This window comes from Megalobrama amblycephala, linkage group LG1 (assembly GCF_018812025.1).
Source record: "Megalobrama amblycephala isolate DHTTF-2021 linkage group LG1, ASM1881202v1, whole genome shotgun sequence".
NCBI lineage: Eukaryota > Metazoa > Chordata > Actinopteri > Cypriniformes > Xenocyprididae > Megalobrama > Megalobrama amblycephala.
Genome location: NC_063044.1, coordinates 74,744,101 through 74,767,740, shown reverse-complemented (window position 1 = coordinate 74,767,740; position 23,640 = coordinate 74,744,101). Strand labels below are relative to the sequence as shown.

General features: G+C 36.0%; 3 protein-coding genes across 6 annotated transcripts in view; 1 reads left to right on the top strand and 2 right to left on the bottom strand.

Annotated features, from left to right (window-relative positions):
* LOC125247929 (CD9 antigen-like) overlaps nucleotides 1-9,477 on the bottom strand; it is a 14,718-nt gene extending 5,241 nt beyond the window's left edge. Inside the window, exons 1-2 of one of the 2 annotated variants that reach the window (XM_048159482.1) lie at nucleotides 9,400-9,477; nucleotides 9,152-9,230 (exon numbers count right to left, since the gene is read on the bottom strand). In XM_048159482.1, coding sequence (XP_048015439.1) covers nucleotides 9,152-9,211 — 60 coding nt within the window. In that variant the 5' untranslated portion in view covers nucleotides 9,212-9,230; nucleotides 9,400-9,477. Of the gene's footprint in view, nucleotides 1-9,151; nucleotides 9,231-9,394 lie in introns of both variants that reach the window. The other variant, XM_048159488.1, reaches the window with a different exon arrangement.
* The window catches only part of LOC125247003, a 537,225-nt gene that overhangs the window by 225,820 nt on the left and 287,765 nt on the right, over nucleotides 1-23,640 (top strand). The gene's annotated exons all lie outside the window — the stretch shown is intronic.
* Nucleotides 1-23,640, bottom strand: part of LOC125247564 (CXADR-like membrane protein) — an 824,350-nt gene that overhangs the window by 629,822 nt on the left and 170,888 nt on the right. The window lies entirely within an intron of this gene.

Sequence of the window (23,640 nt, the reverse complement as noted above, 5' to 3'; positions counted from 1 at the left end):
TCATCACTGCATCACAATCATCATCACTGCATTACAGTCATCATCACTGCATCACAATCATCATCACCGGATCACAATCATCATCACTGCATTACAGTCATCATCATCACCGCATCACAATCATCATCACTGCATTACAGTCATCATCACTGCATCGCAATCATCATCACCGGATCACAATCATCATCACTGGATCACAATCATCATCACTGCATTACAGTCATCATCATCACCGGATCACAATCATCATCATCACTGAATCACAATCATCATCACAGCATCACAATCATCATCACTGCATCACAATCATCATCACTGCATCACTGTTCCTATAGAACAAATGAAGTTCATATGAAGCTCGATTAGATGGCTAGCCAGGTAAGTTTCAGATTAGTTTATGCCAATCCTGATTTTCAGGTACCATGAAAGTAACTTGGCTTTTAGTGGTGTTCATCACTATAGTAACTTACAATCCACGGCTAACCTGCTCCGGGGCAGGTTATGTTCAGGATTAGAGATCTCAAACTGAAATTGGATCAATCAGATGTGAGCAAAGTGATACTGAGACATCCAATGCAATAAAGTCACTCCCCCAGTTTCTCTTCCTCCAAAAAGGTCACTATATAGTAAAAACACATATTTACAGTTTTTCTCAGTCGCTTTGGTGCATTTCTCACATCACTGTTTACATTTGCACAACAGTTAATGCAGTTCTCAAAACAATTAGTACAAACTGCAAAACCTAGTTGATAACCTGCAAAAGCGTGTCACTTGCTCAAAATGGATAGGTCATTCCTCAAAAGCAAGTATTCGTGTCAATGAAAGTGTCAGTGTCATCAAGATGAAAAGTCCTGACACCATTGTTTATGAACAAGATAGTCAAATGGCTTTGTCATGTTTTCATTATGACAGTTTACTCTGTCAATGTTTTCCAATGTAAAAAAGTCAGATCTTGGTGACACTACCTGAAAATGCTCAAGACAATATACTATTTGCACAGCCATTTGAAAAATACAGTAAAGTTACATATTACTGTATTTAGTGAGGTAACTGAGTACAAGACACTGAATATGTATGTTTCACATTTTTACTGCATATGCTCTTTGCAATTCTAATTTGTTCGCAGTATTGTGCAAAAGAAAAAATACACCCTTATTTGCAACAAACATAAACTCCCTTTGGGTAGAGCTGTGCACAACTGTAAACAATATTGCAGTACATATGGCAAATCTTTACTGTAACACTACTGTACACTACAATACACTAAATGTGTGATGCAGTAAAGCTGTACGTCTAATTGTAAAATGTACAGTGACAAGTTCTTGTCCCACTGCAAGCTTCATGTATGACACGATGACAGTAGTGCAGTGCAGATTGTTTAGTGCTGAATTACTGTCCATTTATACACACCTGTTCTCCCGACGAAATGTTTGAATAATTGAATTTACAGTGGTTCTCCCAACATTTGGCTGCACCCTTCGACCAGCCTCAGCCATTGTGAGGCCGTGACTGACAACATGATCCACAATTGTAGCCCTGATTTCATCAGGGATCTGCCTATTGGCCTCTTCTTCCTCTTCCCCTGTTTTGTCCCCTTCCCCTTCTTCCCCGCACCCTTACCCCTCTTCCACGAGGCTGACCTTCCATTTCTGTGCCACAGTATTGTAGAAATGGTACACACTATGTCCTGCTTGGTTCGTATATGCTTGTAAAGTGGGGGTTTATGGGATTCAGCTCTGACAGTGATTGTAGAGAAGTGGCTTATCATTGGTTGCAACTAATGCTTCACACACCCCTTATCATCAGTGAAAGTTGAGATTCACTTGAGAGAAATTGTTCAATTTAGGAGACATTTTCAGGAAAAAAAGATTTTAAAAAAATGTGTAAAATTTGCTTGACAGATTTTGACAACTAGTTCAACATTTTTGTATGTAATGACTCAAGCAATGAAATGAGGACTATTAGTTTTATATGGAATGACTATTCAGCATTCACAAGTATAGTTAATTTTGACTGACATGACATAAGCAAATGATAATGTTATAAAACAGCAGAGAGTTGTATGAAAGCAATTGATGCATGTCCAAAAGCATTTGCAATTTGTTCGAAGGAATGAGAAACTGCTACTATGATGTGCACAAATGACTAAATGTTGTGGAGGTTGAACTAACTGTTGTGCAAATGTAAAGAGTGATGTGAGAAATGCACCAAAGCGACTGAGAAAAACTGTAATGATTTATATAATTATTATATGATTTATATATATTATATGATTTAAATAATTATATATCTATATTATTATTAATCCATTACACACAAGCAAGTTCCATATGCTCTATGTGAGCAGGTGTTAACGCTGCCATCACCAGCAGGTGCGACCTGAACAGCACACGTAAACTCATTTGAACCTTGACAATTTTTACGTTTGAGCACGAATATTTGTTCTGTGGTTTGGTATTCGATTGTCAATTTTGGTATTCTGGAGTATTCTCTGTCTAGAGCAGTGGTTTTCAAACCTGTCCTGGAGGCACCTCAGCCCTGCACATTTCAACTGCATCCATTGCATATCGCGCCGTTTTATGTCCTTTTCCAGGTCAGAACGTCTTGGTCTGTTTCGTCAGTGTATAGTGTAAGTGTAAATATCGGAAATGGGTCACTTTTAAAGATGATGTAAGGGAGTTGTCAAAAAAATCGGAATTGTGCATGAAGACCTACAGTGTAAATGCGGTCAAAATGTGTAGGGCTGGAGTGCCTCCAGGACAGGTTTGAAAACCGCTGATCTAGAGCACAACTGCACAAGCCTGTATGAACAGAAGCACATGCATGAGCTTATTTTTGGGTTAAGCTGTGTTGCTTTGACATTGTGGAAAATAGAATAATAGAAACAAATTTATTAGCCTTTTAACCTGTTATTATCATCAATCTAAATTAATCTACTGCGAAATATACGAGCTTGTTAAAACTCAAAAGTGAGATTTTACTGGGATGGCGTATTCTTTATTCATTACAGTTCATTCATTTATTTTACTTTCTTCTTTTATTTAAATAGCCTACCTGTTACTGTGTCAGTCATTACTGTGCTGCTAATTTCTGAATTGGGAGTGATTTGTTTGTCAGAAAAATGTTAGGGTACCTTATTAAAAGTATTGCTCTTAACAGACCTGTGTTTTGTCCGTTCTGTTGTCTGTCCATATTGCAAAGGTTATGCCCTCCACAGCATTACTTAATAAAGAAAATAACTTTAAATGACAACAGAAAAACAGAAACAACCCACATGCATGTGGTGCTCGAGTCGTATACAATGCAGAACGACAGTTCAAACGGGTGCGCGCAGCTCTTAAAGGGGCCACACCGTATTTCTACTTGTTACACTGACTTTATTAGAGAGAAGAATATCTTCAGCCCCCTCCCTCCGAAGCTGTGAATATTCGGTGTTGATTACTACCGAAGCTTCGAAGCTCAAAAAATGGTGGCCGGGTTTCCCAATAACGATGTATCTTAGCTCTTAAGATCGCTCTCTACGTGCGAGGTTACAAACGCTACCCGCAATTCCATATTTCCCAAAAATACACTTGACAAGAACACGTTCTATGCAACTATTAAGACATTAACTATTAAGGTTATGTCTATTAAGACATAACCTACTATCTACAAAGATAGTAGGTTATGTCTTAAGTGAACTTAAACGGTCATGAAACCCCCCTGTTTTACCCTGGTCGTTCACACCTCAAAGCTCAAAAAACTCTTTTAAAATGGGCGTGTAAAGCTCTGGAAAAGTGGGAGTGTAGAGGGGGGGAAGAGGGGAGAGAACAACCAATGAAGCACAGACATACAACACACTCATTATACAGAATAATGAATATTAATATATGAGCACGGAGAAAATGACAAACTCCCAAGCAGAAGGGAGAAATGTGAAAGAATATTTAATAGGGCTAATAATAGGCTACTTTGATTACGTTTACGAGCACTGCAGTCTCAAAATCAGTCTTTTGTCTATAAAATAATCGTGTTGTCGCGTTCAGATAGGCTACACCACTGTATCAGTGTCCAGTTTGCACATATAATTCATTTGAAGAAGACTTGATGAAATATGTGCATAACTACACCGTGCTGGTTAATGTTTGGTGCAGGAGAATGTGTGAAATAAAAACTTTAAACACGGATACTTTATTCTGTATGAACTATGTGCCACGTGGTTAGTGTTATTAAACTCATCGCGGAGCTCCGCGCTGAAACACGTATTTTTCATGTGTTCGTATTCAAACTCCAGTTCTGACCGCATCGCGAGCAAAATACAAACAACATTCATGTGCTGCTGTGCTGAGGGAAACAGCCTACGGCTCGCGTGTTTGAACGCAGCTAGAGCAGCAGAGGAGAATGAGCCGCACTTTTGTGACATTTGAATTCTCCGCTGTAATGCGATCTCACGCGAACATATTTTCCATTTGTGCTGGTAGATTACAGCAAAACAATCCACATGCACACAAACCTCTGCTCTGGTCGCGTCGCAGGAAAACACATTGTGTTGCAGCACTGAGGAAACGAGCACCAACGATATGTCTCTGAATGACAACAGACCGAGGCGAGAGAAGTGACACTTCCTCATGCATAATACCGCAATTATAATCTTATGCATACTACAGCGCAGTGATTGGATTAAATGAGCTTTATGTCATGAATATATGTCGACAAACGGTCTACGTCAGCATGTTCGACCATGTCCATACATACTTGGGCCGAAAGTACACGATGACGTCAGATTTTGTGACGTTGCTCCGACTCAGCTTTTCAAAAGACAGAAATCACTCTGAAAAATGCAAAAATAACTATTTTTCACTTATGAATAACATTAATGAGGACCTTTAGTGTTTTCAATGATGTGCAGCCTATACATATCTGTTTACATCTCAAAAAAAGTGTTTTGGGGTTTCATGACCCTTTAAACACTCGAGAAAGAACGCATGTATCAGTGTAGTGTATTCATGCATGATGTCTTAAAGTGACAGCAGTCTAATATTCTTGCTGTCTGAATGTGTTTTTAATGTTAACCAAACAACAAAAGACAAGGAAATCACTCACTGCTCTTGACTGAATTGCTTTTGTATCTTAATTAATAATAATTAATCTTTCTTATTGTTCTTATTTTCTTTATTTTTATTTGACAGTTGTCCTATTTTCCCTGAACATAGCACTGTGATAAAAACAGAGCCACGAGTAATCTGAATCGCTGCACCCCTAGTTTTGTCCCAGCTTGGCTGTCAGAGTAGAAATACTCCCCCTGGCTGTACAAGACTGATCTTGGTAAGTAAATACATACATTATATGCATAGATAGATAGACAGAATACAGTATATAGAGAGTGAATAGTTGTAAAATAAAGCAGCGATGATTTGTGTGTGTGTGTGTGTGTGTGTGTGTGTGAAAAAAATCCATATTCAAACCAAAATATCTGACTTCCAGTTGGTCGGAGCTAATGACTGTAAATTAGAAAGTTGTCCGGCTTAATGAGAACAATATGTGTACCGAGTTTGGTGACTCTAGGTTAAACTAACCCCCCTCCACTTTTGTCAAAATATGGCGCTATAGAGGCCCTCCTCCCCGCCTGTTTCTATGGTTTTGCTCATGTCTACTGGTTGACATCTCTGACGTTTGTATCAAGTTTCATTAAATTTCAAGCATGCTAAGCATCTCAAAAGTATCCAAAACGAATATTAAAGTTTGGCAACAAGTGTTTGAGATATCACAATTCTTTTCACAGGTCTACATCTGCTGTGTATTGACATTACACTGATGAAGTTTGAAGCAAATCGGGTAAAAAAAAAGACGGTGATCTAAAAGCATTTTGAAAGTAACACACTTCCAGTTGGTGGCGCTATAACTTTGACTCACATTAGCCACATCCATGTGATCAACATCCTATAACAAACACACAGCTGAAGTTTCATAAAAACCAATCAATGTATGGTAAATTTATAACACATTTCCTGTTTCCCTTTTCTCGCCATAAATGGACTATATGCACGGAGCGTTCTTTAGAACTTCTGTAATAACGTAAGCCAGCTGGAAAACTTCCGGTGAGAGTCATGTGCTGGTGTGTTGAGCATCAGTAGTGTAATACTTAGTTTATAATCAGAATATAGTCACTTAAATAGTCAGGCCTAGCGTTAATTTAGTTATTCAGACTAAAATTCAATTCGACCATCAGTTTTCACACTTTTATGTGAAAAAAAGCTTAATTAAATATTTATTGTGCACTTTAGTTAGATTAATTGAATAAAATGTTTGTTTTCACAAGTGTGCTGAAATCATTGATCTCACTGACTGACAGCTGCTGTGATTATAAAGAGAGAGCGGCGCTTGATTTCTGTCATTCATTCACAAGAAAAGTTATTGTTTTTCCTGAGATTCTGTGAGTATTTCATACTTCACCTTGACAAAATGTATTTTTAAACCTTGTTATTTTATAATGTTTAATATTTAATCAAAAACGAAGTGAAAAACGATTGAAAATGGCTGATATATGCGCAAATAAATGCTACTCTGCCGCCACCTGCTGGTTAAAGTGGTAATTATTGTCTTTTTTATTTTTAAATAAGTGTTTTCTATCAAACGTTGAATTTCCTAAATTTTTAACGTTAAGTTTTACAATGGGGACAATCTCAGAAGGATGAACTAATAATGTTTGTGGTCGTCACATTAAAAATAACATTTGAAGTGCTGGGGGAAATAACAGGCACTTATTTATGGTAACTAGTAAGACACTTTACTGTACTTACTAGTGGTATAAACATGGTCTGCATAGCAGTGGAAGTTGAAGCCATGATGACGGATAACGTTACCTGATGGGAGCATGTAGATGATGAACAGTAGAGGCCCAAGAACAGATCCCTGGGGAACACCATGAGAAACAGGGGCAGACTTGGCTTGGTGAATAGAGATGTAATACTGACGTTCAGACAGGTAAGAAATGAACCAGGATAGAGCAGTACCAGAAATACCAAGAGCAGAGACTCGTGAAAAGAGAATACTATGAGAGATTGTGTCAAAAGCAGAGGAAAGATCTAACAGAATTAAAATGCTAATGAGTCAGTGGCCATAAGGAGGTCATTGACAACCTTGAGAAGTGCTGTCTCAGTGCTGTGGTGAGTGCGAAAGCCGGATTGGAAACATTCGTAGAGGTTGTGAGATGACAAATACCATTGAAATTGAGCAGCAACAACTTTTTCAAGCAGCTTTGAAAGAAACAGATTCGAGATTGGTCTGTAATTGACCATGTCAGACCAGGTTTCTTTAAGACAGGTGTGACAGCTGCAGTTTTTAATTCAAGAGGAACAACACCAGTACTGAGTAAATGAGAAATAAGAAGTGAAATAGGCAGTGAGATGAAAGGTGCCTTCCTGTTGGGGTGGAGTAGAACTTAGAGCATGAAAGTTGTTCGGCCCGATGAGGTCTATACGTGTACTGAGTTTCATACCAATGCATGCAAGGCTATTTGATATATGGACCAAGTTTTTAGACACAATTCAAGGGGGCGCTGTTGAGCCCCCCTGCCACGCCCGGGTACCAGCTTCAGCCCGGCCCTGATGGCCGACGATTCTGATGTGTGTGCAAAGTTTCAAGAGTTTTTGAGCATGTTAAGGGCCCCAAAAATGCCCAAATAGTCGAAAAAATAATAATTATCCTAAAGAAAACAACAGGGCCTTCGCCTTCGGCTTGGGCCCTAAAAAACCCTCGTAAACCCGCTGGAAACACTGAATCAGGGGCGGTTTCTTCATTAGGGCAATTGGGCGACGCACCACCAAAAGTGAGAAAGGGACGGATTTTTTCAATCACATTCAACCACAGAGTTAGGCTAGCTGTCACTGCTAGGCTGTTTGTTCTGCCTCTGGATGTAGTCCAATCAGCGTCGAGTCACGCTCTGTGGAGCACCGCCTCTTTTTGGGCATTTCAGTCTGGCGGAGATTTGCCCCGACTGCTCCCATAGACTTCCATTCAAAGCATTCATGCAATCTCTATGGGTTCCGGGAGGGCTCGCACTAACGTGCTTTCGTCATCATACGTAACCTTAACTTGTGCAGCGATTGGTGGAAACGAACAGACCTCTGTTAATATTTTTTTTAAGCTGAAGTGACATCCAATAATTTCCTCAGTGCATAACTTACATTTCACAGACATATTCTCCATCTGTAAATATTAGAAAGTCGAGAAAATATTTCCATTTTGCAGCCAGGCGTGGACGAGCCTTCAGCAAGACAAACTTCCGTGAACGAGCGCCATCGCGCACATGCGCGCCAAACAGACGGAGTTCAATCTGAGTAAAATACATTTTGTTAAAAATATTTGTTGTTGAAAATTTGTTTTTGTTTTTTTTGGCGAACATAATAATTATGCCATATGTAGAATTTCGAACCTACAACTAAGTGTATTTGTACGATAGCAGTAACTGTGTAAAGTGACTGTTGTAGAGTAATCAAAATAGTCTAATAATCGGTCTGTTCTTTTGTTGTTATTTAATTTCATTTTTAGTTTAGTGTATTTAACTTATGCTTTAAAAATTTTAGAATATAGCCTAGGTCTAATGTGATTTGACCCCTTTTTTGCACATAATATAGCATATAGTACAAGGTTACATTCATGTTTGTTTTTATAGCCTTCAATATGAACATTGTTTCAAGGACAATATTGGGCAGGATGTGAAATAACAGTTTTTTTAATTAAATACAGTTTTTTTTTTTTTTTTTTTTTTTAGATCCCAGCCCTATGGCATGCTTTAAATACTGAATTTCCCCTGTTTTAGATAAGCAGTAATGATACATTATTATATCACTTGTTAAATGGTTATTCAACAATTAGCCTATTCATTCCTGCATTTCTAAATTTTTTTTTTTTTTTTTTTTTTTTTTGCGCCCCCCCCCCAAATTTTTTTGCACCAGCCGCCACTGCACTGAATCATCATCATCATCATCATCATCATCATCATCATTCTGTTGAATCTGCACCTGCAGGCTTTTACTTGCACATTGGCTGAAAGTGAAACTAGACCTCAAGTTCCATATTCACATTTATAAGACTTTTTTAATCAAAGGAGACAGTCACAGTGCTTAACCAACAGACAAGTAAATATGAATAAAAACTGAGACATACTCACTGCGAACAGAATGTTAAACAAGATCAGGAAACATTTACACATCTGCGCGCACCCGTCCATCACGAGCCGATTTATTTCCCTGCAGCAAAAAGATTCTGTTAAATGACCCCAAACGAACACTGCCAACGTCTTAACTGACTCAACACATAATAAACAAAAGTTTTTTCTTTAAAAATGCATTTTAATTTTAATCAGCATTTTGAATGCTCATTGTTATGAAATGTGCTGTATAAGTAAACTTGCCTTGCCTAGTGCTGTAGAGAAGAGCTGTGGTTTGTCGAGATTGACTCTGGATAGCCGCTGATGTCTTCACTGTCTGCGGTCAAATGTGCTCTTCTTCACACGCACACGCCTGTTTCTTCCTCACAGCGCGCGCGCTCATTGGTCCTCGGCTCGAGTGACAGAGTTTCTAGTGGGGGTGTTTCTGTTCCAATATTACAAATAAATAGATTACGATCCACAAATAAATGTAAAGATTCACAAAAAATAATCGTATGCACAAATTATAGAATGAGATCCACAAATATATGTTAGGAGTTTCACAAAAAATAATTCACAAATACATAAAATGAGATTTGCTAATAAAAGACATTCACAAATATGTTTTTATGTCAGAACTTTATTCTGGTTAGTTCAGAAATCCACTTTAATAAACCAATTCAATTCACATTTATTTGTATAGCGCTTTTCACGATACATATCATTTCAAAGCAGCTTTACAGAGAATGCATGTCAACATTACAATTTAAAGAATACAGTTAGCAAATAATATAATAATTTAGGCAATTAATTTACAATCACTGTTAGCAGTTTAACTGAAGCAATGAGCTCCTGAAAAATGAATTACATATTAACAATAATTAGGATATATAGAAATTTGGGAATGTGCATGTTGATCCAGATGATTGCGTCTTCTGAAGTCCTCACAGGAGTTGGCGCCGTCTCTTCATAGGAGTTGGTCATCTGAGGTCTTCTTAAGAGGCTGGATCCAAACTGAAGCTGATGGACGGGTGTCCCGAGGCAAAACAGAAAAGCAAATGGAGAATAGTTAGCGTAGCTGCTGTTCATAACTTTAAGCAAAGATAGTCATATGCAATTGATCTGATATGAGATGCATTATGTGAACGCTTGGCTAAAGAGATGCGTCTTTAATCTAGATTTAAACTGGGTGAGCGAGTCTGAGCTCCTAACATTATCAGGAAGGCTATTCCAGAGTTTCGGAGCCAAATGTGAAAATGCTCTCCCTCCTTTAGTGGACTTAACTATCCTAGGTACAACCAGAAGCCCAGAGTTTTGTGATCTTAAAGAGCGTGAAGGATTGTAGGGCGATAGAAGATCGGTGTAACAGTACATCCTTCTAAATGAGATTGTAGTCTGAGAGATTCTGTGCCCAATAAGTAATACTTCAGTCTTATCTGAATTTAATAGAAGAAAATTACTAGTCATCCAATGTTTTACTTCTTTAACACACTCTGTCAGACTGGATAATTTAGAGATTTCATCTGGTCGTGATGAAATATATAACTGTCATCAGCATTCATGTTTTCTTATAATATTGCCGAGTGGCAGCATGTATATTGAAAATAGCAGAGGGCCTAACACCGATCCTTGAGGCACTCCATAGTTTACTATCGTGATCTTAGATTTTTCCCCGTTTATATAAACACAATTGCGACGGTCTGATAGGTACGACCTAAACTATTAATGATTTTACACACTTCATCTTCTCTCACAGTCGGGTCACAAGAGCACAGTTATTGGTTCAGACTTGTTCACTGAAAGATAGAGTTGAAAGAAAGAAGAGGAAGTGACATCAGAATGATTGAGAATTCACACCATCATCAGTCTAAACTGGGTCAGAGATGATCACTGACAGTAACTGAGTTCTGAGTAACATGTTTCCAAACCTCAACAGTGAGATCACTGCTATGAAATCACCAGAACTGATATAAATAATTCACTATTTTAGTTACAGAAGTGTAGGATGGATATCAGCCATCTTAATATTGTGAGAAAGTCTGAAATAAATGAAAACGTCCCTGTACAACTTCATACAGACTCTGGGTTTGAAACTAACAGTAATGATCTCGTGAGCAAGAGAATATCCTATAAACTGTGTTCAGATCAGATGTTCTTAGACTCAGAAATGCTGTCAGTGATGGAATGTTTTATCAGTCATTTATCAAATGTTTCAATCATATAAGAAATAGTTTGAATAATATAACAGCCAGATGTGTTTCGAAGAGCAAAAACACTCACTGATTTAATGCCAAAAGGTTTGAGAGAGTAAGGATCAATATAACGAGTGACAAAAACATTACTGTATATATGTGACTGAAAATAAGGCAACCCAGACGGACTGAAAGGCTGATCTTTTCTTTCTTTACTAAAATAGCTTGGAGAAAGAGATGGTTTCAGAATTTATCAAGGATAAATTCGATGAATGCGGATCTGTGAGTGTTTAATTTCCAGATAACACCAGATGACTTCTGGGACAGAAATTGGACTGTGCAACAAGTGAATGACACATGTCTGCAGAGAGAAGAAGAGGCATTGGTTGATGGGCCTTCATCGCCCCTGAAAGAGGAAGTGAAACTCCTGAGGGGAAGATATGGACAAAGACTGAGTCAATGCGGTAATGACCAAGAAAACATGCGGTCATCATGCAAAAACTGCCTCCTCTGTGACTTGATCAAAACTCAGACTGAGGAGAAGCAGAGAGACAAGAGCATCCAGAGTCAAACCACCGTCACACCATCAGTTACTGCTAGAGGAGCTAGAGCTTTTCACATTTGACTCCTAAACATGATCATGTTCAGGGTTCAGACACAGTCTGAGGACTCGAGACCGTACGCTCACACAAAGACAGGACAGAGCTCTGTCACAAAACCAAGAAATAAACTAGACAGGAGTGACAGAACCCTCCCAGGTGAAAAAGTACACTTCTATGGTGTACTTAAAGTGCTCTATTTTGGTGCACAAATTTTCCAGCATGTTCTCCAACCAATACGACCATTTGTCACTTCCCTGAAATACGACCCATAGGAGCGTTTGCTATAGTTGCGCCCCTATCGACAACAGGACACTTTCATTTCAATGCATTGTTTCCTTTTTATCTGCGTAATTTTTCGGGTTTCACGTAGCTCAATTGGCAGAGCATTGCAATAACAATATGCAATCATGTGATCATGTGATCATGCGATCGTGGGTTCGATCCCGGGGAACACGTGTGCTCATAAAGTGTGTATGCACTTTAAATCACTAAGGGTGGGGGTAGTCGTTAATAAAAAATTAGTTTTGCTAAATGGAAATAGAACAAATGGTGTACACTGCATTTAAATGAACACGCATTTTGATTGGTGATGACAGTCATACGCAGTGTTGGGGGTAACTTGAGTTACGTAATCAGTTACTTTTTCAATTTACAACAAAATATCTAAGTTACTTTTTCAAATAAGTAACGCAAGTTACTTTTTCACATTTATTGAGTGACAGATCTCCTGTGTGAACATGATGGTTATTGTAGATTTAGACTAAATGTGAACATGCATTTACTCATCTCACTTGCACGGAAACATTCAGTATTCCTCAAAATGAATGAAAACAGTGAAATGCAAACCTGTAATAATGAACTATATTAAATTACACAAATATACTTTATGTATTTAAACTCAGTTATTAACCAATGTCTTTGCTGCTGACCTTCAATATACCTAATTCAACCATACTAATAAGCGAAAAATACTTTAGATTAGATTTACAAATAAGAACTAGAACTTGTGAGAAAAAGTAACACAAAAGTAAAGTAACGCATTACATTTCATAAAAAGTAACTGAGTAATGCAATTAGTTACTTTTATAGGGAGTAATGCAATATTGTAATGCATTACTTTTAAAAGAAACTTTCCCCAACACTGGTCATACGTCATTTCATGATGACAGACGTAACACGAAACTGTCAATATGTTTACGCCCACCAGAGGGTGCATGACTTCAAAACGTAAATACAGGCCGGTGCTTGAAAAATGACCTATAGGGTCATTTTTTTGGAGGACAGTCTCATATTTAGCTACCACTTGTAGTACACTATGGGTTCAAATGCACTAGAGTCTGCTTGAGGTGGGGGTTCAGGCTCCCCACAATCAAAGACGTGGTACACGAACTCCCAGAAACCAATATTCCCAACTTCTCCATCTCCCACAGGCTGAGAGGCTGATCGGGGCAGATGTTGAAAACCTCCTTAATATCAGCCTCACTGTAGTCCAAATGGTCTACCCTTATCAAACCCGCTGCTATAGCTATAAAGCCTTGTTTACACTGCGCGTGTGTGCGGCGCGTTACGGCTGCCGGAGCTGATACGCGGCCACTTTAGTCAATGCAATGTTTACACCAGCCGAGCGTTTATTATAGTTAATTAATAACAAAAACTATTAAAACGTTTATTCTAATCGAAATAAACCTGAAATATAAGAAAATATAAATATTAGTTGAAAAACTTAAACTGAACGAAAATTATTGTTGCCTTGTCAGTATCATTTCTGGGGGTTTTCCCCTGACTTTCAACTGACGCGATCATCTTTTCATTAACCGACAAAATTAAATTAATTAAATGAAATTAGAATTGATAAGTGTATGTGAATCATTAAAAAAATCCCAGGAGTTTAGTTTTAGCCTGCATGAACAAATCTCAAAATAAACATCAGAACATGAGGATTCATTATAATCACGCATCTGCAGCGCTTCTGTGAACGAATAAAAAGGATTGAATTATATAAAAGGAATAAATAGCCTATGTCTATGCGCATAACTTAGCCTATTAACAAAATGAAAGGGGAAAAATGCGACAATAGACTAGACTATATGAGTTTCGATTCATTTGAAACCGAGACGGCAGGAAATTCTTTGTTTAGGCTATTTTTCCAAGCAAAGTTTTGTTTTTATTGTGAGTGTACGAAACTAATAGGCATATTTAACCCTTCACAGATTCGAATGGTGTTACATATATTTGACCATAAATGTCTGATTATTTTAAGTTGTTTCCGCTTTTATAAGAAAATTCAAGTGAACGCGTCGGCGCCTCATCACGCGGACACAAAACATATCAGTTTTAGTAACTTGACATCGCAGTTGTTAATTGTCAAAATAACATACATTCAACCAAACATATAAAAGGTTATGTGTGTAAAAGTGTTTAAATAATAAATATAGTTTAGGCTCCAAATCGACATTTGGATTTGTGCCAAATTAGAGAGGTAGTTATAACGCAGGTTTCTGTTTCAGTTTAGCTTTAAATTAATTCGTTTTGGCTTAACGTTTATATAATATTTTTTTCATAACTAAAATAGCTATGTAGTGGTTAATAAAATAATACAAGGACCGTAAATGGTTCTGCCACAAACTCAACTGTTGAACTGAACAGTACCAGAGGGTTAAAGGGATAGAGATGTGTATGTTGTCCCAAACACGTATTTCTTTTTCTTTCTTCTCTGGAAAATAAAAATTAAAAGTAGACTTATGGAAGACTTTTCTATGTCCCTCAAAAATATGATTATAGTAACAGTTCTATTTAGAACCGCATCGCCCTCATGAATAACCCCTTTATATGCATTTCTTTATTCCTGCTTTTTTGTTTTTCAAAGCTGTAATCGTCATAGCCACCTCATTAAGAGCTCAACCATCAAACTACAGTTTTATAATTTAAAGATAATAATATCGTACTGAAAATAAACTATTATTAAACACATTATTTACAACACCAGGGTCCTTTATGGCATGTTCAAAGGATGAAAAATTAGAAGTTTATTTCTTTATGGATCTATCCTTGGATCTATTTAGCACCAAAACAGGTTCTGCTATACAAGCTGAAGAACCATAATTTGGTACCGTTTAAAACCATTTTTCTTTAGAGTGAAGGGAGGAATGCATTTTCTCCAAGTGATGGACTTGATTTTGTTATTTTCAAAGCAATAGCCTACTTGCTACTACTAATATTTATTGAAATCACCGCCTGTTAAATAAAACTTTACTAAATTAATAATAAATAATTATAAATAATGAAGAAAATACAAAAATATGTAAAAATGCAGGTAAGTTAACACATCTCATCATGTATATGATTTAACATTAATCATATTAAAATATATATCTTTTTCCACCATCAAATAGGCTATTAGTGATTCACATTTCACAAACTTACATGTAAATGAAATATTCTGTCAATACACAAGTTACACAAATTATTTAGATAAATAAATGCATTTATTTCTATTCAAAGGGATAGAAAACAAATTAATAATATTAGTCTAAAACGATTCCTTATCTATGGAAGTCCGTTTCTGCCACTAAAAAAAAAAAAAAAAAAAAAAGATGAATTGCGACTTTATATCTCAGAATTCTGACTTTTTAACTCGCAATTGCGACTTTATATCTCAGAATTCTGACTTTTTATCACGCAATTGCGACTTTATATCTCAGAATTCTGACTTTTTATCTCACAATTACGACTTTATATCTAAGAATTCTGACTTTTTATCTCACAATTGCGACTTTATATCTCAGAATTCTGACTTTTTAACACGCAATTGCGACTTTATATCTCAGAATTCTGACTTTTTATCTCACAATTACGACTTTATATCTAAGAATTCTGACTTTTTATCTCACAATTGCGACTTTATATCTCAGAATTCTGACTTTTTATCACGCAATTGCGACTTTATATCTCAGAATTCTGACTTTTTATCTCACAATTGCGACTTTATATCTCAGAATTCTGACTTTTTTTATCTCGCAATTGCGACTTTATATCTCAGAATTCTGACTTTTTATCTCGCAATTGCGACTTTATATCTCAGAATTCTGACTTTTTATCACACAATTGCGACTTTATATCTCAGAATTCTGACTTTTTATCTCGCAATTGCGACTTTATATCTCAGAATTCTGACTTTTTATCTCGCAATTGCGACTTTATATCTCAGAATTCTGACTTTTTATCTCACAATTGCGACTTTATATCTCAGAATTCTGACTTTTTATCTCGCAATTGCGACTTTATATCTCAGAATTCTGACTTTTTATCTCGCAATTGCGACTTTATATCTCAGAATTCTGACTTTATAACTCGCAATTGCGACTTTATATCTCAGAATTCTGACTTTTTATCTCGCAATTGCGACTTTATATCTCAGAATTCTGACTTTTTATCACGCAATTGCGACTTTATATCTCAGAATTCTGACTTTATAACTCGCAATTGCGACTTTATATCTCAGAATTCTGACTTTTTATCACGTAATTGCGACTTTATATCTCAGAATTCTGACTTTTTATCACGCAATTGCGACTTTATATCTCAGAATTCTGACTTTTTATCACGCAATTGCGACTTTATATCTCAGAATTCTGACTTTTTATCACGCAATTGCGACTTTATATCTCAGAATTCTGACTTTTTATCACGCAATTGCGACTTTATATCTCAGAATTCTGACTTTTTATCTCGCAATTGCGACTTTATATCTCAGAATTCTGACTTTTTATCACGCAATTGCGACTTTATATCTCAGAATTCTGACTTTTTATCTCGCAATTGCGACTTTATATCTCAGAATTCTGACTTTTTATCACGTAATTGCGACTTTATATCTCAGAATTCTGACTTTTTATCACGCAATTGCGACTTTATATCTCAGAATTCTGACTTTTTATCACGCAATTGCGACTTTATATCTCAGAATTCTGACTTTTTATCACGCAATTGCGACTTTATATCTCAGAATTCTGACTTTTTATCACGCAATTGCGACTTTATATCTCAGAATTCTGACTTTTTATCACGCAATTGCGACTTTATATCTCAGAATTCTGACTTTTTATCACGCAATTGCGACTTTATATCTCAGAATTCTGACTTTTTATCTCGCAATTGCGACTTTATATCTCAGAATTCTGACTTTATAACTCGCAATTGCGACTTTATATCTCAGAATTCTGACTTTATATCACGCAATTGCGACTTTATATCTCAGAATTCTGACTTTTTATCTCACAATTGCGACTTTATATCTCAGAATTCTGACTTTTTATCACGCAATTGCGACTTTATATCTCAGAATTCTGACTTTTTATCTCACAATTGCGACTTTATATCTCAGAATTCTGACTTTTTATCTCGCAATTGCGACTTTATATCTCAGAATTCTGACTTTTTATCTCGCAATTGCGACTTTATATCTCAGAATTCTGACTTTTTATCACACAATTGCGACTTTATATCTCAGAATTCTGACTTTTTATCTCGCAATTGCGACTTTATATCTCAGAATTCTGACTTTTTATCTCGCAATTGCGACTTTATATCTCAGAATTCTGACTTTATAACTCGCAATTGCGACTTTATATCTCAGAATTCTGACTTTTTATCTCGCAATTGCGACTTTATATCTCAGAATTCTGACTTTTTATCACGCAATTGCGACTTTATATCTCAGAATTCTGACTTTATAACTCGCAATTGCGACTTTATATCTCAGAATTCTGACTTTTTATCACGTAATTGCGACTTTATATCTCAGAATTCTGACTTTTTATCACGCAATTGCGACTTTATATCTCAGAATTCTGACTTTTTATCACGCAATTGCGACTTTATATCTCAGAATTCTGACTTTTTATCACGCAATTGCGACTTTATATCTCAGAATTCTGACTTTTTATCACGCAATTGCGACTTTATATCTCAGAATTCTGACTTTTTATCACGCAATTGCGACTTTATATCTCAGAATTCTGACTTTTTATCACGCAATTGCGACTTTATATCTCAGAATTCTGACTTTTTATCTCGCAATTGCGACTTTATATCTCAGAATTCTGACTTTTTATCACGCAATTGCGACTTTATATCTCAGAATTCTGACTTTTTATCTCGCAATTGCGACTTTATATCTCAGAATTCTGACTTTTTATCACGCAATTGCGACTTTATATCTCAGAATTCTGACTTTTTATCACGCAATTGCGACTTTATATCTCAGAATTCTGACTTTTTATCACGCAATTGCGACTTTATATCTCAGAATTCTGACTTTTTATCACGCAATTGCGACTTTATATCTCAGAATTCTGACTTTTTATCACGCAATTGCGACTTTATATCTCAGAATTCTGACTTTTTATCACGCAATTGCGACTTTATATCTCAGAATTCTGACTTTTTATCACGCAATTGCGACTTTATATCTCAGAATTCTGACTTTTTATCTCGCAATTGCGACTTTATATCTCAGAATTCTGACTTTTTATCACGCAATTGCGACTTTATATCTCAGAATTCTGACTTTTTATCTCGCAATTGCGACTTTATATCTCAGAATTCTGACTTTTTATCTCGCAATTGCGACTTTATATCTCAGAATTCTGACTTTATAACTCGCAATTCTGAGATAAAAAGTCGCAATTAATCTTCTTTTTTTTTTAGTGGCGGAAACGGGCTTCCATACTTATCGTATAGCTCCATCTAGTGGACAAGGTTAATATCCAAGCCTTCAGGTTGCAGATGAAATTGCTGATGATTTAGAGCAGTGGTTATAATACCAAAAATAAAATTATAACAGTTCAGGGTGAGAACAGCACATTCTAAACCAGGAGTTCTCAACTGAATAGGGTTGGAGCTAAACTCTGCAGTAAAATGGACCTTAAAGACCATAGCTGACAACCCCTGGGTTAGAATTTGCTGTTCTCCTGAGCATCAGAAATTCATACATCTATTATAACTGCTCCTCTTTTTGGTCAGAAGTTACCATGTTAGTATTCCTTCGTTGTAACAAATGTAATAATAATAATAATAATATAATAATAACCCTTTCTATCATCATCTTTTTACTGTTTATACTTTTTGTAACTACTTATTTTCCCAAATAGACAAACTATATCCATGAAACCAAGAATGTTTTCTCAGAATAACTTGTTCTCCACCTCATGTTGAAGAAAATGTTAAATGACAAAGAAAATTCAGGCAAGATCACAAAAGAACAAAAAAGATATAGAAAAATTGAGCATAGGATTTTAGGGCTATGGCATCCAAGTTAAAATAATGCCTTAAATTTTCAAAGCATGTTTAATTTGTTCACTTCAACACTAACGCAACAGCCAATACACACAAAGACACACACACACACACACACACACTCATAATACATGAAATACATTTAGAATTCGTATGCACTGTTGCCACTAGTTAGTTAACTAATTATTGTAAAATCAATAGTCTATAACAAATAGCCTACATCTACTAATGGAAACTTTTAAATGCGTTTAAAGGCGTCATATGATGCGACGTACATATTTCAGACGTACCAATCACACGTCACTTTTTATGTAAATTTCTCACGTACGCCGCCGTCACGACGTAAGGGTAGACTGTGCCTTATCCTTCGCCTGCTTAGCCTTAGAACTGGCACGGACCGCCCCTCATATTACTTTAACCACCTCCGACGATACTGGGGCTCGAGAGTCACTGGCACCGTTATTTTGGGGGTCATGGGAAAAAGTTTGGGAACCCCTGATCTAAGCTAATACTTCAAATCTCAAGGTTAAATCAGAAGATTTTTTGTAAAATATTAAATAAAAAAAACGAATGATCGAAAGATACACGGACCCGAAATAAACACTAACACCGGCAGCACAACAACGGTGAACAGCTGGACAGAACAGGATTTAACGGTTAAGTGAGATTATATGTCTTTAATGAGTGTTTGTTTCGATAGATAGTCATGAAGCATGTTAGTCCACACATGTGATGTGCTAAACTCAAACCTGACACACTGTGTGTCATTATATCAGATTCATCTCTGATGAAACGAGCTCAACTGCTCTATATAAACTCACCTGCGCCCTCCTGTGGACACTGTAAAGCACAAACACACATTCTGCTGTTCAGATCAATAACTAATTCCATAAACACATTTTTTACTTCATGGATCAAAACTATTTCTTCTATTTATATTCAATGATTCACTGATTGTCATCCATCTCATTCTGAGGCTGACTTTCTTCTGTCAGCTGACCTACTAAACACTAATGATGATGATAACTGATTAACACACATATATATTATTAGTAATAATTTATAGGCCTGGCTATGACATGAACAGTGAAAACCAAAGCCGAATTATGGTTAAAACTCTACAACATCTACATAATTTTGTTTTTTTGGCAGTGTTTTCTAAGAGGGAATAAATCACCTATAAGGTTTGTCTACAGATTTAATGTAAATGTAAACTGTAACCTATCCCACAATGCAATGTTTGATGCATGAACAATATATTAGATCGGCCACAACATTAGATCTCACACTATTGAGCATTTAATTAAACAAACATCTGTAAATGAACAAAAGAGTTCATCAGTGTTAAATGTTGCTGTAGATTTAGCAGTACGGTACTGTAATATGAAAGCTGATTTGTACATTTACATTTACATTTATTCATTTGGCAGACGCTTTTATCCAAAGGAATACAACAAGCGAGTCGTCATGACGAGGCAAATAGACACAAGAAGTGCTCACAATAACACTAATCCGTCTGCTGATTGTGTTTTGTGCAGGTGTCTTATGCAGCATAATTTCACAAAGCTAAAGTCAGACCATGCTGTTTTTGCTGTTAATCTTAAAATTATACAACAATTTAAATGAAAAACAACTCATGTTCATAACATCTTTGTTGGGATTGTGATAAAAATCCAGTGTTTGCCTCTAATATCAAAGAGCTACACATATTTTTTGAACAAATAAACAAATTTGCTTTAAAAAAAAATGCAACCAGTATCAGAATCGGCCAATTTGCTTCTATTGGCCATGAAAAATCAAAATAGGTGCAGCACTAATAATAAAAAATAAATAAAGGATTATTTAAAAAAAAAATATATATATATATATATTTTTTTTTTTTTTTCTTGCTATATATTATTTTTTCTTGCTGTTTTTGTTTATATGGTTAATATTAATGCAGCTATCAGTGCACTAAGGTTAAATATTAACATATTTATACTAGGGATAGTTCACACAAAATTATCATATTTTTTCCCAAACCTGTAAAATGTGGTGGTGGAGAGATGCAGAAAACTGTTGAGAAACCGTAGGTGATTCAGCTTTGAATACAGGCCTTCTCTCAACATTATTGGGTAGATCATCAGATTTGGGTAGATTCATTTAATTTTCTTTATAAATGTTACAAACAAACTTTGTTAATAAAACAATTTAAACCACAGTCAATTCAACTATATACACCTATAAAACAACCTATATTATTATTTTATTGTTGTTATTTAATATTTTGTAATACCTCTGATGCACATCTTTACAAATATAATTTAGGAATGATATATCAATAGTATTTATATATGGATGTGATGTTAAAAGAAACAAATATTTTCTTAATTTGTTTATCAAGATATTGAAATTCTTTACCAACACATAGGTTATGTCTAATAAATTGGAGATATATATTTTGTAACTGATGTTAAAAATACAATTTAGTGGAAAACCAAATCCCCTTGAGATTTTATGCAACAGGCAGTTTTCTCCAGCTACTTGGTGATGTGCTTGGACTGTAAGGCATCAGTGTCAAGAGCAGTTCAAGCGGTTACCAATGCATTACTTCCACTTACTGCGAAACACATTACATTTCCAGCCTCAAGACAGGACATCACAGAAATGTGTATTTTGTAACGCATCATCACATCCCACAGGTCATCGGAGTGACTGATGGTACCTTGATCCCGATCCTTGCAGCATCTGTGGATGTTCTTCTATTCAATGTTTGTTCAGTCATTTAATTTAGATGTGCTTTTATATATTTTTTTTCTTTGTTTTCTGCCCTCATTTAAACAAAAAACGAGTAATAAAGTGCACAATAAAGTACAAGCAAAACCTTGTATTTGAATCACACTGCACATGAATAAAGTTAAAGGTGTAATCTGCCGATTGTCCTGCAGGTGGCCTCATAACTCTGTCTTCTGCACTGTGGGCTTTACAATTACTCCAGAGCACTCGTAGATCTACGATCATTTTCTACTTAAGTTACGATGCTTTTGGGAAACAGACCACAATATTAAGATCATCGTTTTAACGATCAGCTTAGGCTCACGATGCTTTTGGGAAACGCAGCCCAGCACTGCTGTACTTTAAGGTTTTCTAGCAAGTCAATATACAAGCAAAACTCATTGTCAATTTTTGCACTTTAATGGCATATAATAGGTTATTTTTATTCCCATTGAAGTTAAATAACAGAACCTAAGCATACAAGCTTGATAAAAAGCTCATGTTAGAAGCACATTTCAGTCTTTGAAGTCTTCATATATGAGAAGTTTGGCATCCATTCAGACAGGACTTTTCGACATTAAACTGTATAATCTACGGGGTTATGTTTTTATTAGATCAGATACAGTTATTGAGATGCCACATGGTCATTTCACAACATGCATTTGCAGCGGGCTTAAAAGATTTATGTGAAAAAGAAAGTAAAAGAAACATGTGGTCGCATTTGTTATGTTGCAACTTAAAAGATATGAGTGACAGGTTTAATTCATCAATCCATAAATATCCTGATATGGATTAAAAAATTCATCTGATGAAACACACTCGACTGAGACGGGTTTGTGGAAGTTTCTTTATTGTTTTTTCAGTAAAAATGAAGTTTTAATCATACAACAAGACAAGAAAATGAAATATTCAGGATGGGATTGTAACAGACGGCGTTTATGCAGAATTCAGAAATGAAAAGTTCCATTAAATGAGGGTTAATGCAATAAAATGAAATAAACCCAAACCTTAAGGCTTTAGGTTGTGTCTGAACATGTTTCTGCACAGCTAACAGGGACCTTTCTAACGTTCTGGCAACGTTCTCTCAAAGTTATAAACAAACAATTTGTTCAAAGTTATCTGGTCTTTAATAATGTTCTCAAAGCATTAGTACAAAAATAGTATCTATACTTTGTTCATGGAATGTTTTTCTGAAACTTTTTAGTTGGATGTTCTTATAACATTTTTTAAATGTTTCTACTTGTTTTAGAACGTTTGAAAACATTCAAATGTAACGTTCTCATAATGTTTGCAGAGTGATAAAATGGAACGTTCCCTTAACATTTGCATAACCAAGAAAAAACATTTTTAATACACTAATTTCTGGATGGTACACACACACACACACACACACACACACTGTGTCGCTGGCTTGTAATCTTTGAATCTAAATCGCTATTACAACGTGTTTGCATCTCGCTAGCTTGTTAACTTGTCATCAGTCTCTCGCGCGCTCCTTTTTCAGCGCGTTCATCAAACAGCTGTGGTAACTCGGATCGGATCAGTCTACAAACACGGTGAGTCATGTCATCCTCTCCCAGTGTTATATCGTGTTCAGTTTGTCACATGTTCAGTGTAGCTCTCTCTGTCAGCGACGAGGGATTTACATGTCATAAATGTATGGAAA